Source organism: Acomys minous (assembly GCF_964271855.1).
Source record: "Acomys minous genome assembly, chromosome: 15".
NCBI classification, from domain to species: Eukaryota; Metazoa; Chordata; class Mammalia; order Rodentia; family Muridae; genus Acomys; species Acomys minous.
The window spans coordinates 42,256,669-42,276,433 of record NC_140497.1 but is presented as its reverse complement, the minus strand read 5'-3'; the positions used below and the strand labels follow the sequence as shown (position 1 = coordinate 42,276,433).

The 19,765-nt window shown below is 38.3% G+C and overlaps 1 protein-coding gene across 8 annotated transcripts in view; it reads left to right on the top strand.

Annotated features, from left to right (window-relative positions):
- The window catches only part of WDR17 (WD repeat domain 17), an 86,691-nt gene that overhangs the window by 20,332 nt on the left and 46,594 nt on the right, over positions 1-19,765 (top strand). For 3 of the 8 annotated variants that reach the window (XM_084758344.1, XM_084758348.1, XM_084758342.1), the window contains 5 exons: positions 6,115-6,243; positions 8,258-8,441; positions 13,192-13,422; positions 16,000-16,251; positions 17,755-17,877. In XM_084758344.1, coding sequence (XP_084614470.1) covers positions 6,121-6,243; positions 8,258-8,441; positions 13,192-13,422; positions 16,000-16,251; positions 17,755-17,877 — 913 coding nt within the window. In that variant the 5' untranslated portion in view covers positions 6,115-6,120. Of the gene's footprint in view, positions 1-323; positions 344-5,766; positions 5,877-6,114; positions 6,244-8,257; positions 8,442-13,191; positions 13,427-15,999; positions 16,252-17,754; positions 17,878-19,765 lie in introns of those variants that run through there. The other 5 variants (XM_084758346.1, XM_084758345.1, XM_084758343.1 and 2 more) reach the window with 3 other exon arrangements.

Here is a 19,765-nt window from a genome sequence, read left to right as displayed (position 1 = left end):
AAAAATTTTTTATGCAATGGTATTGATTTGTTTATGATACATGATATTTTTAAAAAATCATTCAAAATAATGGATTTTATAAAATAAATGTTATTTTATTTTTTATTTATTATTTTAGCATTAATTTTCAATAGATACAGTTTTAAAATTCAAGTAGATATTTGAGATAAAATTGAATGCATGGATATTAAATTTAAATTAATTTCAGTGAGGTTTGTTGCTTAGCAATTACCTGCCTCCTACTTCAAATTTCAGAATCGGGAGCTGTGTACATCTTCTAATAGCAGACTTGATGAGCCAGGGTGTCCCTCCAATGTCCGGAACTGGTTCTGAGTAGAAACTGGTGCATCTGGTCAGAGGGACAGGCAGAAACAGCAAGCATACGTCACTTGTCTCCTGTGCTGGGAAGCCCCTGTCTTCCTGTCTGCAGTGAGCAAGGAACAATGAAAGGGTTGATGCACTTTTCTTATAGACTTCCTATTGTTTCTTTTTTAACATTATTTGGAGCCATTCTTTAAAGGCTAGACATTTAAACGCAACCACATATGCAGAGACTATCAGAAAGTTGTTATATATATATATATATATATATATATATATATATATATATATATATATATATATATATATATATATATAAAAACAGGTACTCGCATATGCTTAAACAACTCTCAAACACCTAAATCTATATCCAAAGCTGGTCCTTGGCAGATAAGAAAACAAGACAGTAAATAAAAACCATAACAACAACAACAAACAATGACAAAATACTGGATAAGAGAGAACTTCATTTCCAGAGCTATTACATCATTCAATTCCAATGTCAGGGTTTTAACCAAGGCATCAAGTCCTAACAGAGAGGGGTGGGCATAAGCCGGTGATCCTACCTACTTGTGAGGCCAGAGTAGATGGTTCACATGTTGCAGTTAAAGGCCAGTCTGGACAACTTAGTGAGGCTTTGTCTACAAATAAAGGAAAGGAAAAGCTTGAGGTGGGGGTTGATATAGCTTAGTGGTCTACTATGCATGAGGTCCTGGGTTCAGTCCCCCAAACTGCAACACACACACACACACACACACACACACACACACACACACACACACACACATATATATATATGCTGATCTAGTAGATAAGGACTTTATAATAGCTATTTTTAAGATGTACAAAGAACTAAGGGAAGACATGGAGAAAATCAAGTAAGTAGTGTATGGAGACCATGAAACTATATAAGATAATCAGAAAAGCAATATTAGGACCAAAATGTCCAATTACTGATTTACCATTTTATTATAACAACTTAGAAAACAATTTTGACAGTCAGGGAAAAACATACCTGCAGATTTGGAGGCAGAGTAATGGAATTTATTTTGTTGGGACAGAAAGGAGAATGAATGTTGAGAGAAGTAAATGATACTAAAGGACCTAAGCGATGGCTTCTGCAGACTAACATGCTCTCATGTAGGAGTTCAGAGAGAAGAGAGGGAAAAGGCTATGTGCAGACATAATAGCAGGTACAGTTCCAGATTTGATGAAAGACATAAGCATGAACCTTCAAGATTTTCAGCACAGTTCAATTAACCAGAATTCTAGTAGGTCCAAATGAAGTCAGTATAATAAAAAAATTTTTTGTTTTGTTTTGCTTTTTGTTTCTTAATATATTTTATTAATTTATTCATATTATATCTCAATTGTTATCCCATCCCTTGTATCCTCCCATTCCACCCTCCCTCCCATTTTCTCCTTACTCCCCTCCCCTATGACTATGACCTCCTCCCCCTGTATATGCTCACAGAGTGTGTCCCATGAAAGTCTTCACTTACCAGGAAAGTGGGACAGAGGGGAGGACATCCTACTGGGACTCTAGGTGAGAGAAGCATGGGAGAATGAGAAAATAGAAGGATCCAGAGGGTCCTAGAAAGCTACAAGAAGAACATTATGATGGGCCGATCTGGGCCCAGAGGTCCTGCTCAAACTATGGCACCAGCCAAGGATAATATGTGCAGTAAACTTCGAACCCCTACCCAGATCTACCCAATGGACAGGACATTCTCCACAGTTGAGTGGAGAGTGAGGACTGACTTTCACATGAACTCTGGTGCCCCATATTTGGCCACGCCCCATGGATGGGGAGACCCGGTGGCACTCAGAGGAAGAATAGCAGGCTACCAAAAAGAGACTTGATACCCTATGAGTATAATCAAAATTCAAGGGCAAAGTCCAGACACAGAATCTTGAAACCAAAAGAGGGAAGGGTGTCGTCACAAACTCTGAACCCTCTCTAAGATAACTATCAAGATTCTTACCAGACACATTGGAAAGCAGGAGGTGACAGGACAGGAAACTTTTGAAAGAGAAGTGTGTGTCCACCAAACCTTCCAACTTTGGCCAAACTGTCTTTTAGAAGCAATTCTGCAAGCACGTGTGAAAGTCTTCAATACTAACTGTCCTGAAACATGTTCAAGGAAATCTCCCTGGCTAAGAGGAAAGGACACTAAAGCATTACCATATACTATATGATACAATGGTGATCTCAATGAAATGGCCATATGGGTAACTATCAAAGCTAATGTTATAAAAAATGGTTTATAAATCTACTAGCCAGTCGCTCTAAAATTTAAGGACATAAAATTTAAACTCCTTGTCTACAAGCAGTATTACCACGACTCTTATAATGACGTAAGAGAATAAAATGTTCAAAGGAAAGATGAGAATGTTTGTATATGTTTAGCCATGCACCGCTTTTATGATATTTTAACTGTTCTTGCAAGAGCCAGAGCTACAGGGAGTACTAGAGCTACATGTACTTTATAATGGTCTCGAAGCAAAAGATAGAGACAGGCAGAGTGGGTTCAACAGTTGATCCACTTGATTTCTGCAGACGCATACTTCATAAATGTGAAAAATGAAAGTGATTTTCATTCCCACAGTAACCAGAAGAAAGTATCATGACTATATGAATATCAGCCGACACAGACAGTGATCCCAAAGCGCTTTAGAAGAGGCAAAGAAGAAAACCCAATGCGTGATAAGCATTCCCTTCCCAGGTGATCATGATAACATATGAAGTAAAACCTGAAAGGAAGGGACACACGGTGACTTCGCCAAGAACAGTAACAGGATTAACTACTCTCGCAGTAGTAAACAGGCGTGGTGTGCCGACCAAAACAAAGTCAAGGAAAAGGAGTGCAGTAGATATCAGTCTAGTTAGGTCTATGGACATGCACGAACAGCTCACCCAACAACTGCATACGCATTTTTCTGAATAAAGAAATTTCCCAGGATTGATATATCAGACAGCAAACGAGGTCTCAATAGGTTTAAGAAACCAACCATCATGCAATATTCTCTAATCGCGCTGAGATACCATTAGAACGTGAGACAGAAAGAAAACAGTAAAACTGTCTAATCTATGTAATTAGTAAAAAAAAAAAAAAAAACCCTCTCGTAATACCCTCTTGAAAACCCCCCGAAATATCCAAATAATATAAGAAGTATTTAAGTATGAAGATGAAGACACAACAAACAGAAGCATGGGGTGCCATGAGCGCAGCACCAAAACCGGATGTGCAGCACTTAGGTATTCACCAACCAGGAAGATCTTAAATCACACTCAAGTTGTATAGCTTAACGGGGTGAGAAAATAAACTAGGTTGCCCAATTACATGATAAATAGCACAGCAATGTTACATGAAACAGGGACTAGAAAGGCATTAGAGATAAATCAATGAAACCAGAGATTATTCCCTGCCAAGGTAGCCACAGCTGGCAAATGTAATCAACTGACATAAAAGTACAAGAGAGCAGGCATCAATGATCAACATCAGAATATAAAGATATTGTGTGGAAATTAAAATTATTATTATAAACAGTACTAAAGATAAGTGTACGCAAACAGATTGGATCAACTGGATGAACTGAAAATTTCACAGAAGTAGAAAACCAACCAGCATTATACCATGAAGAAACACAAACTATAAATAGTCCCATTATTTGTAAGTGGGTTGGATGAGTAGCCAAAAACCTCCCAACAAGCAGGTGTAGTGGATTACTCTGATAATCTCCACCCCATACCTAGGAAGCTGGGGCATGAAAATTGCCACAAGTTCAAGATCAGGGCAACATTTCCAACTACCATATCTTTATAATTATAAAATATTTGATACGTAGCTTAACCACAGATGTCAAATACTTTTCTAGTAAGGTAACACAACATTGCTAAGGAGGGGGAGACCTGGTGGCACTCAGAGGAAGGACAGCAGGTTACCAAGAAGAGACTTGATACCCTATGAGCATATACAGGGGGAGGTAATCCCCCTCAGGAACAGTCATAGGGGAGGGGAATAAGGAGAAAATGGGAGGGAGGGAAGAATGGGAGGATACAAGGGATGGGATAACCATTGAGATGTAACAAGAATAAATTAATAAAGAAAAAAAATAAATAAAAAAATAAAATATTTCTTGGAAAAAAAAAGAAATTAAAGGCATCAATAAAAATGCATCTCATGTGGTTAAGGTGACAGTGTAGGCTTTAAATTCAGTGTATTCCCTGCCAAAATCTAAATGATCTTCTTGCAGAAATTAAAAATTCCTCACACTTATGTAGAATTACAGGGGAATCCTACATAGGAAAGCTAAAAGTCTTGGAATAAAAATCATAGGGGAAAAATTCACAGTACTGAATAAGCCATTGCCTTCTTGTGAATCACTCAAGAAACACATGCATCCAAAGGATGAGCAAATAGGATTTCAGTTAAAAAAAAAAAAAAAAGGTTTGCATGTTAACATCAAAACAGCCATCTAAGGTTCATGCTGGATTCCAGCCCATAGTCACACCTGGAGGAGAGATGCTCTTCACATTACGTTCTTGGTTTCTGCCCTGAGTATCCTTGCTGTGTCGCAGTTCTCCATTGCAGAGGGTCAGTGAGAGGCGGGCTGTTTATTGTCCAGAACCCAGCAGGAGATGGGCCGTGGGGCATGTTTGGTGTGTGTGTGTGGGGGGGGGGTGTCCTAAGTTAATTGCTGTGGAAGAATGGTCTTAATTATGGGTGGGACCTGAGCTTTATAAGCTGAGAGAATCAAGTTGAACAGCAGCATACTTGTGCCCGTTGCGCTCTCTCTCTCTCTCTCTCTCTCTCTCTCTCTCTCTCTCTCTCTCTCTCTCTCTCTCTCTCTCTCTCTCTCTCTCTCTCTCTCTCTCTCTCTCTCTCTCTTCTCTCTCTCTTCTCTCTTCTTTCTTCTCTCTCTCTCTCTCTCTCTCTCTCTCTCTCTCTCTCTCTCTCTCTCTCTCTCTCTCTCTCCGTCTCTCCGTGATTGTGGATTTGATGTGACAAATTCCCTCCAGCTCCTTCCTCTGTGACTCTCAAGCTACTGTGGACTCTAGCCTGGACCAGTAAGCTAACATAATCTCTTCCTTAAGTTAAGTTGCTTTTCTTGGGTTATTTTATCACAGCAGTAGAAAGAGACAAATAGTTATTTAAACACTTATTATGACATTCAAGTATAGTGTCTAGTTTTCTACTGTTCCCTCCTTAACAACTGCCGGTGTTGTTATCCCAGCTTGTTCATCTGTCTTTTGTGCCTCAACTGCCCCGCCTCCAAGGATAAAGATTAGTGTAAAAACAGCAGACTCAATGAGATAGGTCACAGCTGTCCCAACATCCTCACATTGTATTTCTGATTTGAATTTACTACCTTAAGTGCATTGACAACACTTGAAAATTTGTAAATGTCACAAAAATCTGAGTGTTTCTTTTTTCTTGGAAGGTTTTCCTACCTGACCACGTGTGTGACTTTCTTCAGTGGTTCTGAAATCATGTAGATGCATTTCCACGTGTCTTCCACTCCCCGTCAGCCCTGACAGGCTTCCTGCCTAGGTCCATATCTTACGACATTTATCGTCTTATGATCTCCTCCTTTCCTAACTCAAATTGCCTGCTTTGAGGTCTATTTGACATTTTAAACTATTTTTATCTGAAAATATCAAGTCGAGATGAATACCACCAGCAATGTATTTTCAGTGCATAAAAGCAAGTACTATGCTTTTGGAAGATAAAACTATGAAGTGTGTCAAGTGATGAAAATGATTGACATTTCTTCAACTTTGCTTTTAAGGCAACCATGTCCCAGGTCAGGCAAGTGGGACTGCTGGCTGCTGGGTGTCAGCCGTGGAACAAAGATGTATGTGCTGCCAACGGAGACCGCTTTGCATACTGCGCAACTCTGGCCATCTATATATACCAGGTATAATAGCACAAATTATTTCAATTTATGATTATAATGCATACACTTATTATTTAATGTTCCTGTATAACTCTGCCATTTTAGTCAGGAGCTCTCTTGGCCTCTAGGTGCTCTCTCCCTCTCCACTTTCCCTCCCCCTCCCCTCCCCTCCCCTCCCCTCCCCCTCCCCTCCCCTCCCCCTCCCCCCTCCCTTCCCCTTTCCTCCTCCCTTTGAATGTTTTTCCCTTTGGTACTTATAGTAACATCATATCCCAAACAATGACATTAATCATAATTAAGCTTGTATTTTAAAATATCATCTAATCTGCTTTGAAAATTATGGTATATAAATAGAAAGTGTTAAAAAATTATTTTTAGTGGCTGAAGAAATGTGTCTGTGGTTAAGAACACTTATGCTCTTCCAGAGAAGCTGAGTTTGTTTTCCAGAGCCCACGACACAGCTAACAGCAGGCTGTACGTCCAGCTATAGGGGACCTGGTGCTCTTTTCTGCTTATAGAAAGATATAATCTTTAGTTTAATGACTTTTTTAAACATTAAGGGATACTGTGAAGGCTAATTGGTATGTATTTAAAGGAAAAGGGACAACCTAGTGAAGGTACAAGACATAATAAATTCAAGTGATAAAATAATGAGAAATTAATTCTGGCAGTTATTAATGGAGGCATTTATAAACGAAATAGGACAAGTGATTAATTCACTTTATCCACTTACACATACAAATACAATAAACCCACCAATAATATATAAACCCTCTACTAGGCCATTAATAGTTTAAAAGCAAGTAGCTGAACCATTTGGGGGGGGATGGGAGGGAGGGAAGGGGAGGGAGGGGAAAAAAAGGGAGGGGAGAGGGAAGGGGAGGAAGAGGAAGGGAATAGGGAGAGGGAGGGAGACAGTACCTAGAGGCCAAGAGAGTTCCTGGTTAAAATGGCAGAGTTCTATAGGAAATAGAAGCTTGGAAAGGGAAGAGAAGGTCCTAGGCTGGGCTAGGGTAGGGGGCAGGCTGAGAAGTGATGAAAGGAGCAAAGAAAGCAGCAAGTTAGGGCAGGCATTATATTGCCTTGCGGAGGCACTGTTGATCCCACCAGGTTCCAGTGGACTATCCTAATCCAGCACTCACATAGGTGGTCCTAGTGAAACTAAGTAAGTTACACACACACACACACACACACACACACACACACACACACACACACACAGTCATGCATCTAGAAGAGGGACAGATAGGGAGGAGATGGAGTTGAGTTGATAGGCTGGGAGGAAAAATAAGAGAAGCTAGTGGGAGACAGTAAACAGAATGTATTATATGCGTACCTGAGGTAGTAGAAACGAAATTTTTAAAAAAGAAACACTTAATATTTTGGAGAGTTGTTTTTGAACACGATTGAAAACTTTTTTTAAAGTTTTTATAAACAGTTAAATGTTTGTAATAGTTTAAATAAACTGCTTTAAAAATAAACTTAAAAGCCTATTCATGTTCTTCTTTAAAAAAAAAAACAGTTGGTTTAGTTAAACTAATTTTTTTTTTAATTTAAGTATCTGTAAAAAAAAAACTTTTGTTTTGTTGTTTTTTTGGGTTTTTTGTTTTTGTTTTTGTTTTTAGAGACAAGTTTTCTTCTGTGTAGCCCTGGCTGTCGCAGAACTCCCTATGTAGACCAGGCTGTCCTTAAACTAAAAAAATCTGACTGCCTCTGCCTCCTAAGTTCAAAGGAATTTTTATACTTCATAAAATATATTGATAAAAATATAATAAAATTATGACGTTTAAATTTTAAATGTTTATTTTGATACTTCTAATATAAAACCTTTGTTTTCCTCAGTTTTTTTTTTCAAATGGTTTCTTTCAGGTTACTGAATTCAGTTGAATGAAAACCAAAGCATGAATTGAATTCATACTTATTATTATGCAAACCAGTGTTCCTGTGCTCAGCTTCTGTTTTCTATAATGTGGTTACTCATTGAGAGCACATTAGTTCAAAAGGAGAACTGACTGTTCAACATGGTGTGTTTTAGTTGGATCGTCGTTACAACGAATTTAAACTTCATGCGATTATGTCGGAACATAAGAAAACAATCACCGCCATCTCGTGGTGCCCACATAACCCCGACCTGTTTGCAAGCAGCAGTACCGATAACTTAGTGATCATATGGAACGTCGCAGAGCAAAAGGTCATCGCTAAACTTGACAACATCAAAGGTATATTTGTCACTACAACTGATTTCGTCCAGTCAAATATTTCTATTTCAACAATCGCTTTGTTTAATTGGTTTAGATTTTAAGACAACATTTAAGATTTCTAGTAGTTACAGGTGTAAGAAATACATTTCATGCCATGACAAATGCATAGGTACAGAATTGAAACGAAAACCTCTCAAATATCCATAGATGTGATTAACTACAGGTGTTGCCAATTATAAACAATTACATTAATGTTAATTTTTAATATGAACAGTAAGTACATAAACAAAACTAGAAAAATGAATTAGGTAAGTATGAGGCCTTGCCTGTACACTGGTGTATTTTAATGTTGCCACATAAGGATGATAATACTCAGATACCATGCATCTACATGATCTATAGCTGAGCACATTTTGTGACTTTATGTGATTTTGGTAGAGATGAAAATTTATTTCAACAAACAGGTCTTTGGGATTTATTTGGTAATATCACCATCTTTTCTAATTTGAAGATTGAAGCTTTAATACTGTGTTTATAAATTTTGAAATAATATTATTTTTAGACTCAATGTTAATTCTTGAGGTATCTTAGACTTCATTTGTTTGGAAATTGGGCTTCAGCAAAGAAAAAAAGTGCTATTCAGTCAGTTTTTTTTTCATCTTCCACATACAGTATTAAACCTGTGTGTTTTTCCTTTCAATTTTCTTTCCTACCTTAGTAAACTAATCTATGCACTAGTTTATTGGAAAATGAGTATTTGATTTTTCCAGTTGTTAAATGTTAACCTTGTCTCCAGCTCTACACAGTAACATATTGAGTAACCCGACATATTTCAAATATCAAAACTATTGGATTAAATGAGTTAATATTTTCTACGTATTTTCCTTATAGTTTTAAATTTTTAAATATTAGTTAATTTATGTATTCATTTCACATCCCAGTCATAGGCCCCTCCCTCCTCTCCCCCCCCCCCCCCAGTGCCACCATCCTTTCCTCATGCCACCTCCCCTATTCCTCAGAAAAGGGGAGTCTCCCACCCACCTACCCCAGTTCATCAAGTTGCATCAGGACTGAGTTCATCCTCTTCCTCTGTGGCCTAGCAAGGCAGTCTTCTCAGGGGGAAGTGATTGAAAAGCAGACAATAGAGTCCATGTCAGAGAGAGCCCCTGCTCCCCTTACTAGGGCACCCACATGAAGCCTGAGATGACCATTCTCTACATCTATGTAGAGGAACTAGGTCTAGTCCATGCGTGGTCCTCGGTTGGTGCTTCAGACTCCACAGGCCCCTCTGGGCCCTGGTTAGTTGGCTCTGTTGGTCTTCTTGTGGAGCTCTTGTCACCTCCAGGACCTTTTATCTTCCTCCCATTTTCCCACTACACTCCCTGTGCTTCACCCACTGCTTGGCTCTTGAGTCTCAGCATCTGTTTGGAACTGCTGCTTGGTGGAGCCTCTCAGAGGAGAACTCACATGGGCTCCTGCCTGGAGGCATAGCAGAGTATCATGAATAGTGTCAGGGACTGGCTCTCTTTCATGGGGAGAGTCTTGGGTTGAGCCAGGCATTGGTTGGACATTGCCTCAATCTCTGTTCTATCTTTATCTCTGCATGTCTTGTAGCCAGGGTGAGTTTTGGATCAAAGTTTTTGTGGTTATTTGGTGTTCTCCCTCTACTAAGAGTCTTGTCCAGTTAGAGTGTGTCCTTTCAGTCGCCATGGCTCTCCTACTAGGAGTCTTGCCTATCGTTCCCCTCATATCCTCCCAGAGGTCTATTCTGACTTAGGTCTCCAGCTTGTCACAGAGATGCCCCCACCCACAGTTTCTCTTTCCTCTGTAGGCCTTCTGTCCTCCAGCCCCTGCTCTTCCCAGGTCTGATCTCCACCTTTATCTCTCTCTGGGATCCTTATCCTACCCTTCCCCCTCTATTCAACCAGGACCTTGATCTATTCTATTTTCTCTTCTGAGTGAGATTTAAGCATCCTCCATTAGGCCCATGTTACACATCTTCTTTGAGTCCATGCATTATAGTATGCTTATCCTTACTAACTGGATAAAATCCACTTCTAAGTTAGTATGTACCATGTGTGTCTTTCCGAGTCTGGGTTAAGTCACTCAGGATGATCTTTTCTAGTTCCATCCATTTGCCTACAATTTTCATGATTTCCTTGTTTTTAATAGATGAGTTTTATTGCATTGTGCAAATGTACCATAGTTTCTTTATCCATTCTTCAGTTGAGGGGCATCTAGGTTGTTTCCTGATTCTGGCTATTACGAATAAGGCTGCTATGAACACATTTGAGCAAATGCCCTTGTATAGTGAAAACTTTTGGGTTTATGCCCTGAAGTGGTATAGCTGGGTCTTGAGATAGAATTTTTTTTCTATTTATTTTATTTTATTTTTCTCCTTTATTAATTTATTCTAGTTACATCTCAATAGTTATCCCATCCCTTGTATCCTCCCATTCTTCCCTCCCTCCCATTTTCCCCTTATTCCCCTCCCCTATGACTGTTCCTGAGGGGGATTACCTCCCCCTGTATATGTTCATAGGGTATCAAGTCTCCTCTTGGTAACCTGCTGTCCTTCCTCTGAGTGCCACCAGGTCTCCCCCTCCAGGGGACATGGTCAAAGGTGAGGCACCAGAGTATGTGAGAAAGTAATATCCCACTCTCCACTCTACTGTGGGGAGTGTTCTGTCCATTGGCTAGATCTGGGTAGGGGTTTAAGGTTTACCGCCTGTATTGTCCTTGGCTGGTGCCTTAGGTTGAGTGGGACCCCTGAGCCCAAATCTGCCTATCATAATGTTCTACTTGTAGGCTTCTAGGACCCTCTGGATCCTTCTACTTTGCCATTCTCCCATGCTTCTCTCATCTAGAGTCCCACTAGAATGTCCTCCCCTCTGTCTCAGTTTCCTGGTAAGTGAAGGCTTTCGTGGGACATGCCCCTTGGGCTAATATGCAGATATAAGTGAGTATATACCATTTGAGTCTTTCTGCTTCTGGGTTAACTCACTCATTATGATCATTTCTAGCTCAATCCATTTATCCACAAATTTCGGGAATTCCTTGTTTTTAATAGCTGAATAGTATTCCATAGTGTATATGTACCACAGTTTCTTTATCCATTCTTCTATTGAGGGACACTTAGGCTGTTTCCATGTTCTGGCTATTATGAATAAGGCTGCTATGAACATGGTTGAGCAAATTTTCTTGTTGTGTGCTGGGGCATCTTCTGGGTATATTCCAAGGAGTGGAATAGCTGGGTCTTGAGGAAGCCCTATTCCCATTTTTCTGAGATAGCACCACATAGATTTCCAAAGTGGTTGTACTAGTTTGCATTCCCACCAGCAATGAAGGAGTGTTCCTCTCTCCCCACATCCTCGCCAGCATGTGGTGTTGCTTGAATTTTTGATCTTAGCCATTCTGATGGGTGTAAGATGGAATCTCAGAGTTGTTTTGATTTGCATTTCCCTGATGATTAAGGAGATTGAGCATTTCTTTAAGTGTTTCTCAGCCATTTGATATTCCTCTGTTGAGAATTCTCTGTTTAGTTCCAAGCCCCATTTTTCAATTGGGTTATTTGGTTTGGTGGTGTTTAATTTCTTGAGTTCTTTATATATTTGTATATTAGACCTTTGTCAGATGTAGGGTTGGTGAAGATCTTTTCCCAGTCTGTAGGTGTCGCTTTGTTCTCTTGACAGTGTCTCCTGCCTTACAGAAGCTTCTCAGCCTCATGAGGTCCCATTTATTAATTGTTGACAATAATGCCTGGGCTGTTGGTGTTCTGTTCAGGAAGTTGTCTCCTGTGCCAATATGTTCCAGGCTCTTCCCCACTTTTTCTTCTAAGTGACTTAGTGTCTCTGGTTTTATGTTGAGGTCTTTAATCCACTTGGATTTGAGTTTTGTACAAGGTGACAAATATGAGTCCAGTTGCATTTTTTTACACATAGACATCCAGTTAGACCAGCACCATTTGTTGAAGATGCTATCCCTTTTCCATCGAATGGATTTGGCTTCTTTGTCGAAAATCAAGTGACCATATGCGTGTGGATTCATATCTGGGTCCCACCTACCTGAGAAAAATGCCAGATTGATTTCAAAAGTGGTTGTACAAGTTTGCATTCTCACTAGCAATGGAGGGGTATTCCTCTTTCTCCCCATCCTTTCCAGCATATGCTGTCACTTGAATTTTTTATCTTAACCATTCTGACAGGTCTAAGATGGAATCTCAGAGTTGTTTTGATTTTCATTTCCCTGATTACTAAGGACGTTGAACATTTCTTTAAGTGCTTCTTGGCCATTTGATATTCCTTTGCTGAGAATTCTGTTTAACTCTGAGCCCCATTTTTAAGTTGGGTTATTTTCTTTGTTGGTATTTCATTTTCTGAGTTCCTTATATATTTTAGATTATCCCTTTGTCAGATGTAGGGTTGGTAATGATCTTTCCCAGTCTGTAGACTCACATTTTGTTCTGTTGACAGTGTCCTACAGAAGCTTTTCAGTGTCATGAGGTCCAATTTATTAATTAATGATCTTAGAGCCTGAGCTGTTGGCGTTCTGTTCAGGAAGTTGTCTCCTGTGCCATTGAGAATCTCATCTAAGATTCTTCTCAGATTATTTTCTAAGTACAGTTCCCATGTAAGAAGGTGGTTGTTTTTAAAATAATGAAATAATTATTGTATTTCATTTTTTATACATGTACAATGTAAACAACAGTTTCACAAATCTTATATCTGTTCATCTTTCTCTTGTGTATGTTTATGTTTACTCTTTCCAGGGACACCTGCTTGTCTCGGCTGGTGCTGGAACACAGAAGATGCTGTGGCATTTGTTTCCCAGAAAGGTCCTCTGTTCATTTGGACCATCTCAGGACCAGATAGTGGAGTATCTGTACACAAAGAAGCTCATAGTTTTGTGTCTGATATATGTATATTTAGATGGCACACCCAGAAGAAGGGAAAGGTTGCATTTGGTCATATTGATGGAAGCATATCAATTTTTCAGCCTGGCAAGTATTTAGTTATCATGATCCTATCTGTATTTCTCAGCAAATATACTTTCTTACACATGAGGTATTAGTCTGAAATTAAACAACTTGAAAAGAAGAAATTGGCCCACAGTTTGACTTACAAAGTGGGAGGTTCGGTCTCTGATAAATGTCCCCATTGCTTTCAACCTATGTGAATATATTATGTCTTACACAGAAAACATGACAGGAATATCTTACTCATCATATGGTGGGTGTGAAAAGGAGAAGAGGAAGGGAAATCAATCCCATTATTTCCATCAAAGGCATGTTCCTAGTGACCTAAAGCCTCCCAGTACAGCCTGCTTTTAAAAACATATTTCTTTTCCCTTTGAGATTATAATATAATTACACAACTCCTCCCCTTTCTTTCCTACAACCCCCACACAACCCTCTTTGCTCTCTTTCAAATTCATGGACTCTTCTTTCATTAATTGTTATATGCATATATGTACATGTATAGAAACTATATATTCCTAAATACAACCTGCTCAGCTATATAATGTTATGCATATGTATGCTTTCAGAACTGCCCAATTGGGATTGGATAGCCAGAACCTGATTATTTTTCCATTTTCTTTTTTTCCAATTTTTAAATTATATTTCCTTTTTACATATACATGTATATTATCACACATGAATAAAATAAACTACATACAGCAAGAAAAACCATGAAACAGTCAGGAATTATGTAAATGTTACACTTGTAGTGATTTGGCTATTTGTATTTAACAAACTTGAAAACATCTTTCCTATCTTGGTTAGTCTAAAATTCTGAAAGAAAACCAATGTTTATCATATCTCATCTCTATCAACTTAAAACATCGATCTAGACCTAAAAACATTTTGACCCTTGAACAACTAATCTTAATTGTACAGCTAAACTATCTGGTCTTCAACCCCATCAGAGACTCAAAAAAAGAATAAAGCTTAATTACCTGAGGGAACCGGAAGTGCAAGTTAGCAACCTCCATGTTAAAAAAAAAAATGACAGAGACAGTTTGCTGCCTGAACAGTCACCCAAAATTCTCCATCATGTTGGAGCATCATCTTCAGCCTTATGGCCCAGTATATCTGACAGACATATTTGTGAGACCAGGGCTACTGAGGACTTGCTTGCCCTGTCTTGTCAGAGTTTGGCTGTCAACTCTGCGGGCATCCAAGCTAAAGGCTCCACCACCTCCCTCTACAGCCCATCAGCACCACAGGCTGTGGACCAAACCTTCTACATATGAGGCCTTGGAGGACTCTGCAAACTGCAAACCATAGCAGTACTTAAAGTCTAATTTCACAACATTTTAGCAGAAGCCCAATAGTGAAATTACACGCAGATTTGCTGAGTCGCCGTTACAGGCATGGTGTTTACCTTCATGTCATCTCTGCAGTGCTTTCTTTTAATTAACTCCAATCAACCATTTGTCATTGTCTGGAAATTTTATATCAGCTCTTAACAGCTTCTCATTTACTAAAAATAAGAACAAATATTTTTAGAGCAGGGAGGTATAATGGTTTTCTAGTACCATCCAGAAGATGATTTACCTTTTGATGAAAATACTTCAGTACCATAGTTCTTTATCAAAGATGTCACCCCTCACAGAGAAAAGGACAGTACAGGACCGACTGGGCCTGTTATGAATTACTGCCCTGGTTTATATTCATTTCAAAATGTGGGCAATAATAAAATATAGCTTGAAAGTTAAAAGTTACCTTAATTGCTTTCCTCTCGTTAATAAGCATTGTTAGCTCTGGGAAGCATAATCAACATTTCCAGGCACCTGTCCTCTCTGTTAGCATGTAACCACTTGCTGGCCAGATGGGTAGATAAAGGTGCCCTTTCAAAAATGAAATAATTGAAAAAAAGTAACATGTTCACTTTTTCTGATACTAGTATAAAGAATTAAAATTGAGTGGGAAGAGTTTTCTTTGTGAACATACATCCTGTGTGTTGCTTTTACATTTTCCCTCCGTTATGGACACAGTGAAGTGTGTAAACTTACATTAATTTCTGTACTCTTTTCTTAAGCTATCTACTCTCAAAGTCAAAATTTTAATAGTTTTATGACACATCACATTCAGTTTTTCAACATCAAGTTCCCTTGACTACTGAGAAGTGTAGGTACCAACAGTTGTGTCTTGTCTAGGGAAGCAAAGCTAGTCAGTGTTAAAACTGGAGTGTGGCCATATGCAACCAAGGCCAAAGTTAACGTTTTTACTCACGGCTGATATTCTTTATTTGATAACCACTTCCCTGCCCCTGTTCTAATGTGAGAAAGTGAAATTTCTTGCTGATGAGATAAGCAAGCCCTTTTCTTCCAGATTTTCAGTAAAAAGCATAAGAGATTCTGAAAGCATGAGAGAGTATCAGAGAAAAAGCAACTAACTCACCATGAGGACAAACTGACCCTCCTCACCCCCACACACACGCCAGCCATGCCTTCCACACAAGAAAGCCAGATCAGACTCCCAGGCATCTCAGAGACTGCTGGCGTACAGTAGAAAACATGAGTAGAACTCTGACCCTATGATGTTCTTTGAAACAATTTTCTTTGTATGAAATAGGTAGTAAAAATCAGAAACACGTTCTGAGACCCGAATCTCTTGAAGGAACAGATGAGGAGGATCCAGTTACAGCTCTGGAGTGGGACCCACTATCCACTGATTATCTTCTGGTGGCTAATTTGCATCATGGGATTCGTCTACTGGATTCTGAATCACTTTACTGCATCACGACGTTTCGTTTTCCCAGTGCAGCAGTGTCTGTGCAGTGCTTAGCCTGGGTTCCCAGTGCTCCTGGCATGTTTATAACTGGAGGTAAATGTATCCATATTCCTGACATGTCAAATACCTGCATACTCATTAACTGAACTAGATAAATTGTAATTTGTTAGCTGGTTCTCATAAAACTTGTTAATTTGCATCGCAAATATTATTTAATGTCGGAAATGTCTAATTACAAAGTGTGTCATTGACATGATTAAACTGAAATTAAGGAACCGTATTTTCTCTGTGTGGAAACACATTGTAATATATTATATATATGCACAGGTACCTATGATTATATATTCACAGACAACAAAAGGTTGGGGTCCAGGTGTGGAAAGAAAATAGGAAAGATACTGATTGGAAAATAATCTTCCTGATAGGAACTCTTTTACCCTCACTAATTTTGACATATTATCATCAGATGACATGTTCTCAGTCAAATTTAAAAATGAAAGTAGCGTATGATTGCATGGTTGAAAGGGCACTTGTTCCTGTCCGAGAGAAGTGGCCAAGGTAGGTAATGAAATCTGAGAAGAAGGAAGAATTTAGGAACAGTGATGAGGAATTAAGTGGCCTCCAACTTTTAGAATTTACTAAGACTCAGGGAGAGAAAAAGAGAGATAGAGAAAGAGGGAGAGGGGACAGAGAGAAAGAGGAAAGAGAAAAAGAGAAGAGAGAGGAAGAGGAGGAGAGATCATCTTTGGAACAAGAAGACAGCCAGTGATTCCATAAGAGTTACACTTACTTTAGCACAAAATAATGTTATTTTACATCTCATTGGTTAGCGGGATTCTGTACTTGTTTGTTTTACTGTTAGTGTTTTAATTTTAATAAAGAAATAATTCTAATATATATATATATATTTGTAAGCTTTAATTAAGTTTATGGGACTTCATTAATGATAGAAAAATTTTAAGTGTATTTATTACTATTAAGACAAACTGTGAAATTCACCTGTTTCAAACCACAGTTCAGTGGTTTGTAGTCTATTCTCAAGGTTATATAGCTATTATCTTAATCTAGAGTATTTCATTTTTTTCCTGTGAAAACCTGTATCCACTAATACCCAGTAGATACCCACAATAGTTCTCCATACCCTGGAAAGCAATATAAACCAATAATCCACTTTCTGTCTCTGAATGTGCCTTTTTGGGACATTTCGGGCAACCATTCCAAATGTAGGCTGTTGTGTTTGCTCCTTTCACTTAACACAGTATTTTCAAGATTTTTCTGTGCTATGGCATAGAGCAATATCCCATTATGGGATCCGACAGATGTTGGTGGCAGCTATTTATATTATTTACACTTTAGGTGATTACGACTATGATGAACGTCAATGTAGAGCTGTTATGTGCACTTATGGTTCTGTTCACTTATAAACACTTCTAAAATTGCTGGATTCTAAGGTGATAGATACTATGTGTGACTGTTTGAGGCATGGACAGACTTTCCTCCAAGGCTCTGAAGTTCTTTATCATTACTTTTATGACTGGTGTATTTTTAGTGTCAAACAAAATGTGTTGACATTTGCATTTCTGATGATCTGATTAGATTCTCAAGTGGGTGTTTTACGCGTTTGGAATGTTTCAAGGACAGCACCTATCGATAATTTTAAATTAAAGAAAACTGGATTTCACTGCTTGCATGTAGTTAATTCTCCTCCAAAGAAAAAGTGTAAGTAAAAGTACAAAAGTTTTAATACTTCACAGTATCCTGTTTCCTACAAATAAACTGATAACACCATATAAACGTATCATGTTTTATACTGCTGAAAATACTGAAGGAGGCATCAAGGCCACAGAATAACTAATATTCCTAATATATTTCTTATCATGAGGCTTTTTAATAAAAAAAATAAATAGTTTAGGGTCCGAGCTAAGTGGTTAAAAGAGAGCTTGCTGCTCTTCCAGAGGACTTGATTTCAGTTCTTAGCACCCACACCAGGGAGCTCACGGTCCATGTAACTCAGCTTCAGAACATCTGACAGCTTCTTCTAGCCTCAGGCACACACACACACACACACACACACACACACACACACACACACACACACACACACAGCATTTCCTCCTTACTCAAGCCTGTTTTATTTAAAGAACAATTAACAATGGATCTTTCAAATTAGTTTTTTTTCTAAATTAGAGGGCATTGATGAGTAATTAGAAGTGACTATATTTGAATCCCAGACGTTTTTGTAAATTACAGCCTTTCTGTAGAGGGATTTCAAACTGAGTTGAGAAGAAGCAGGGTCCGTGGATGATGTCTGAGAGGCTGTCACACTGCACATGGCTTCTGTATGCCTTTTCGATCTGCACTGCTTTCTTTATTTTTGTCATTTTCGATTTTCGTATCTTGGAAAGATTTAGACTTCATAATCCTTTTCTTTCATATTTTTCTGGAAGTGTCTATGTCTACTAGTGAAAAAACAGATGTAAAAGTACATACGAATATTGTAATTTTTTAAATAGTATCTTTCAGATACACTTGATAGACAGACTTCTAGACTTATTTTCCTAGATTGCATTAAATATAATACCATGAACTAAGAATCATTATGAACAGAAATTTAAAAAACATTTCATTTTAAACAACAAACATTGTTAGCAGATTGATGCATGAGATTTGTCAAGACCATTCTTGATGTCAAGTCGTTAAAATATCAGGGAAACACTATAGATCATAAAAGCTTTTACCCAGGCTACATGTCAATAAACTAAATTGATGACTATCAAATGCCTAGTTTATTATTATCCATTCTGGTTTGGACTTCCTGTTACTCGCAGGTTCAAAGAAATTAGCAACATCTACAATGAATGCAAAGGCCTTTCTTATATTTTAAACAGAAAATAAAATACTGAGAGGTTATTTATGCACATTTCAATATGTAATTATTAATAGGTTAGGTTATACTAACCACTTACAATAGCATCAAGTAGTAGAAGTGGTTGTTATCACTGACTTGAAAATTATTTCATAAAGTTATTTGCATTGACAGGAAAATATCACATACGGTGGGACAGGGAGCTTTTGTACTGCTGATTTGATTCTATGTGTGTGCCTGCGTGTGTGTCTCCATGTGTTTGTAGAGTATACGAGCGCATGTGTGTGTGTATGACCCTTCATGTGTGGGGACAGAAGAGGGCACTGGATTCACTAGAGATGGAGCCTCAGATATTTGTGGGACCTCAGACTGTTGCATAGGCACTCAACTTCTAACTCTAGTTCTCAGGATTGTACAGCAAGCCATGTCTTCAGGGCCCCTACGGCAGCATTTTAAAAGGAGATTGTTTCTAAAAATAATCATGTCATATTCTTAATTTATGAAGTGATAACAATCTAACTGCACATTATTTAAGGACTATAATTACTAATTTTAAGATATATTGGTTTATGCTAGCATATACTAATTTAACATAATCAAATTTTATGCTCCTATTTCCACATTTCTGGAAACTCTGTAGAGGTAGAAATTGTGCTCATTGATACAGATTATGAATTTAGAACAAAACAAAGTTAAAGTATAAATTAAGCCTTGTGATTTTATTCTAAAGAAAAGTAATTG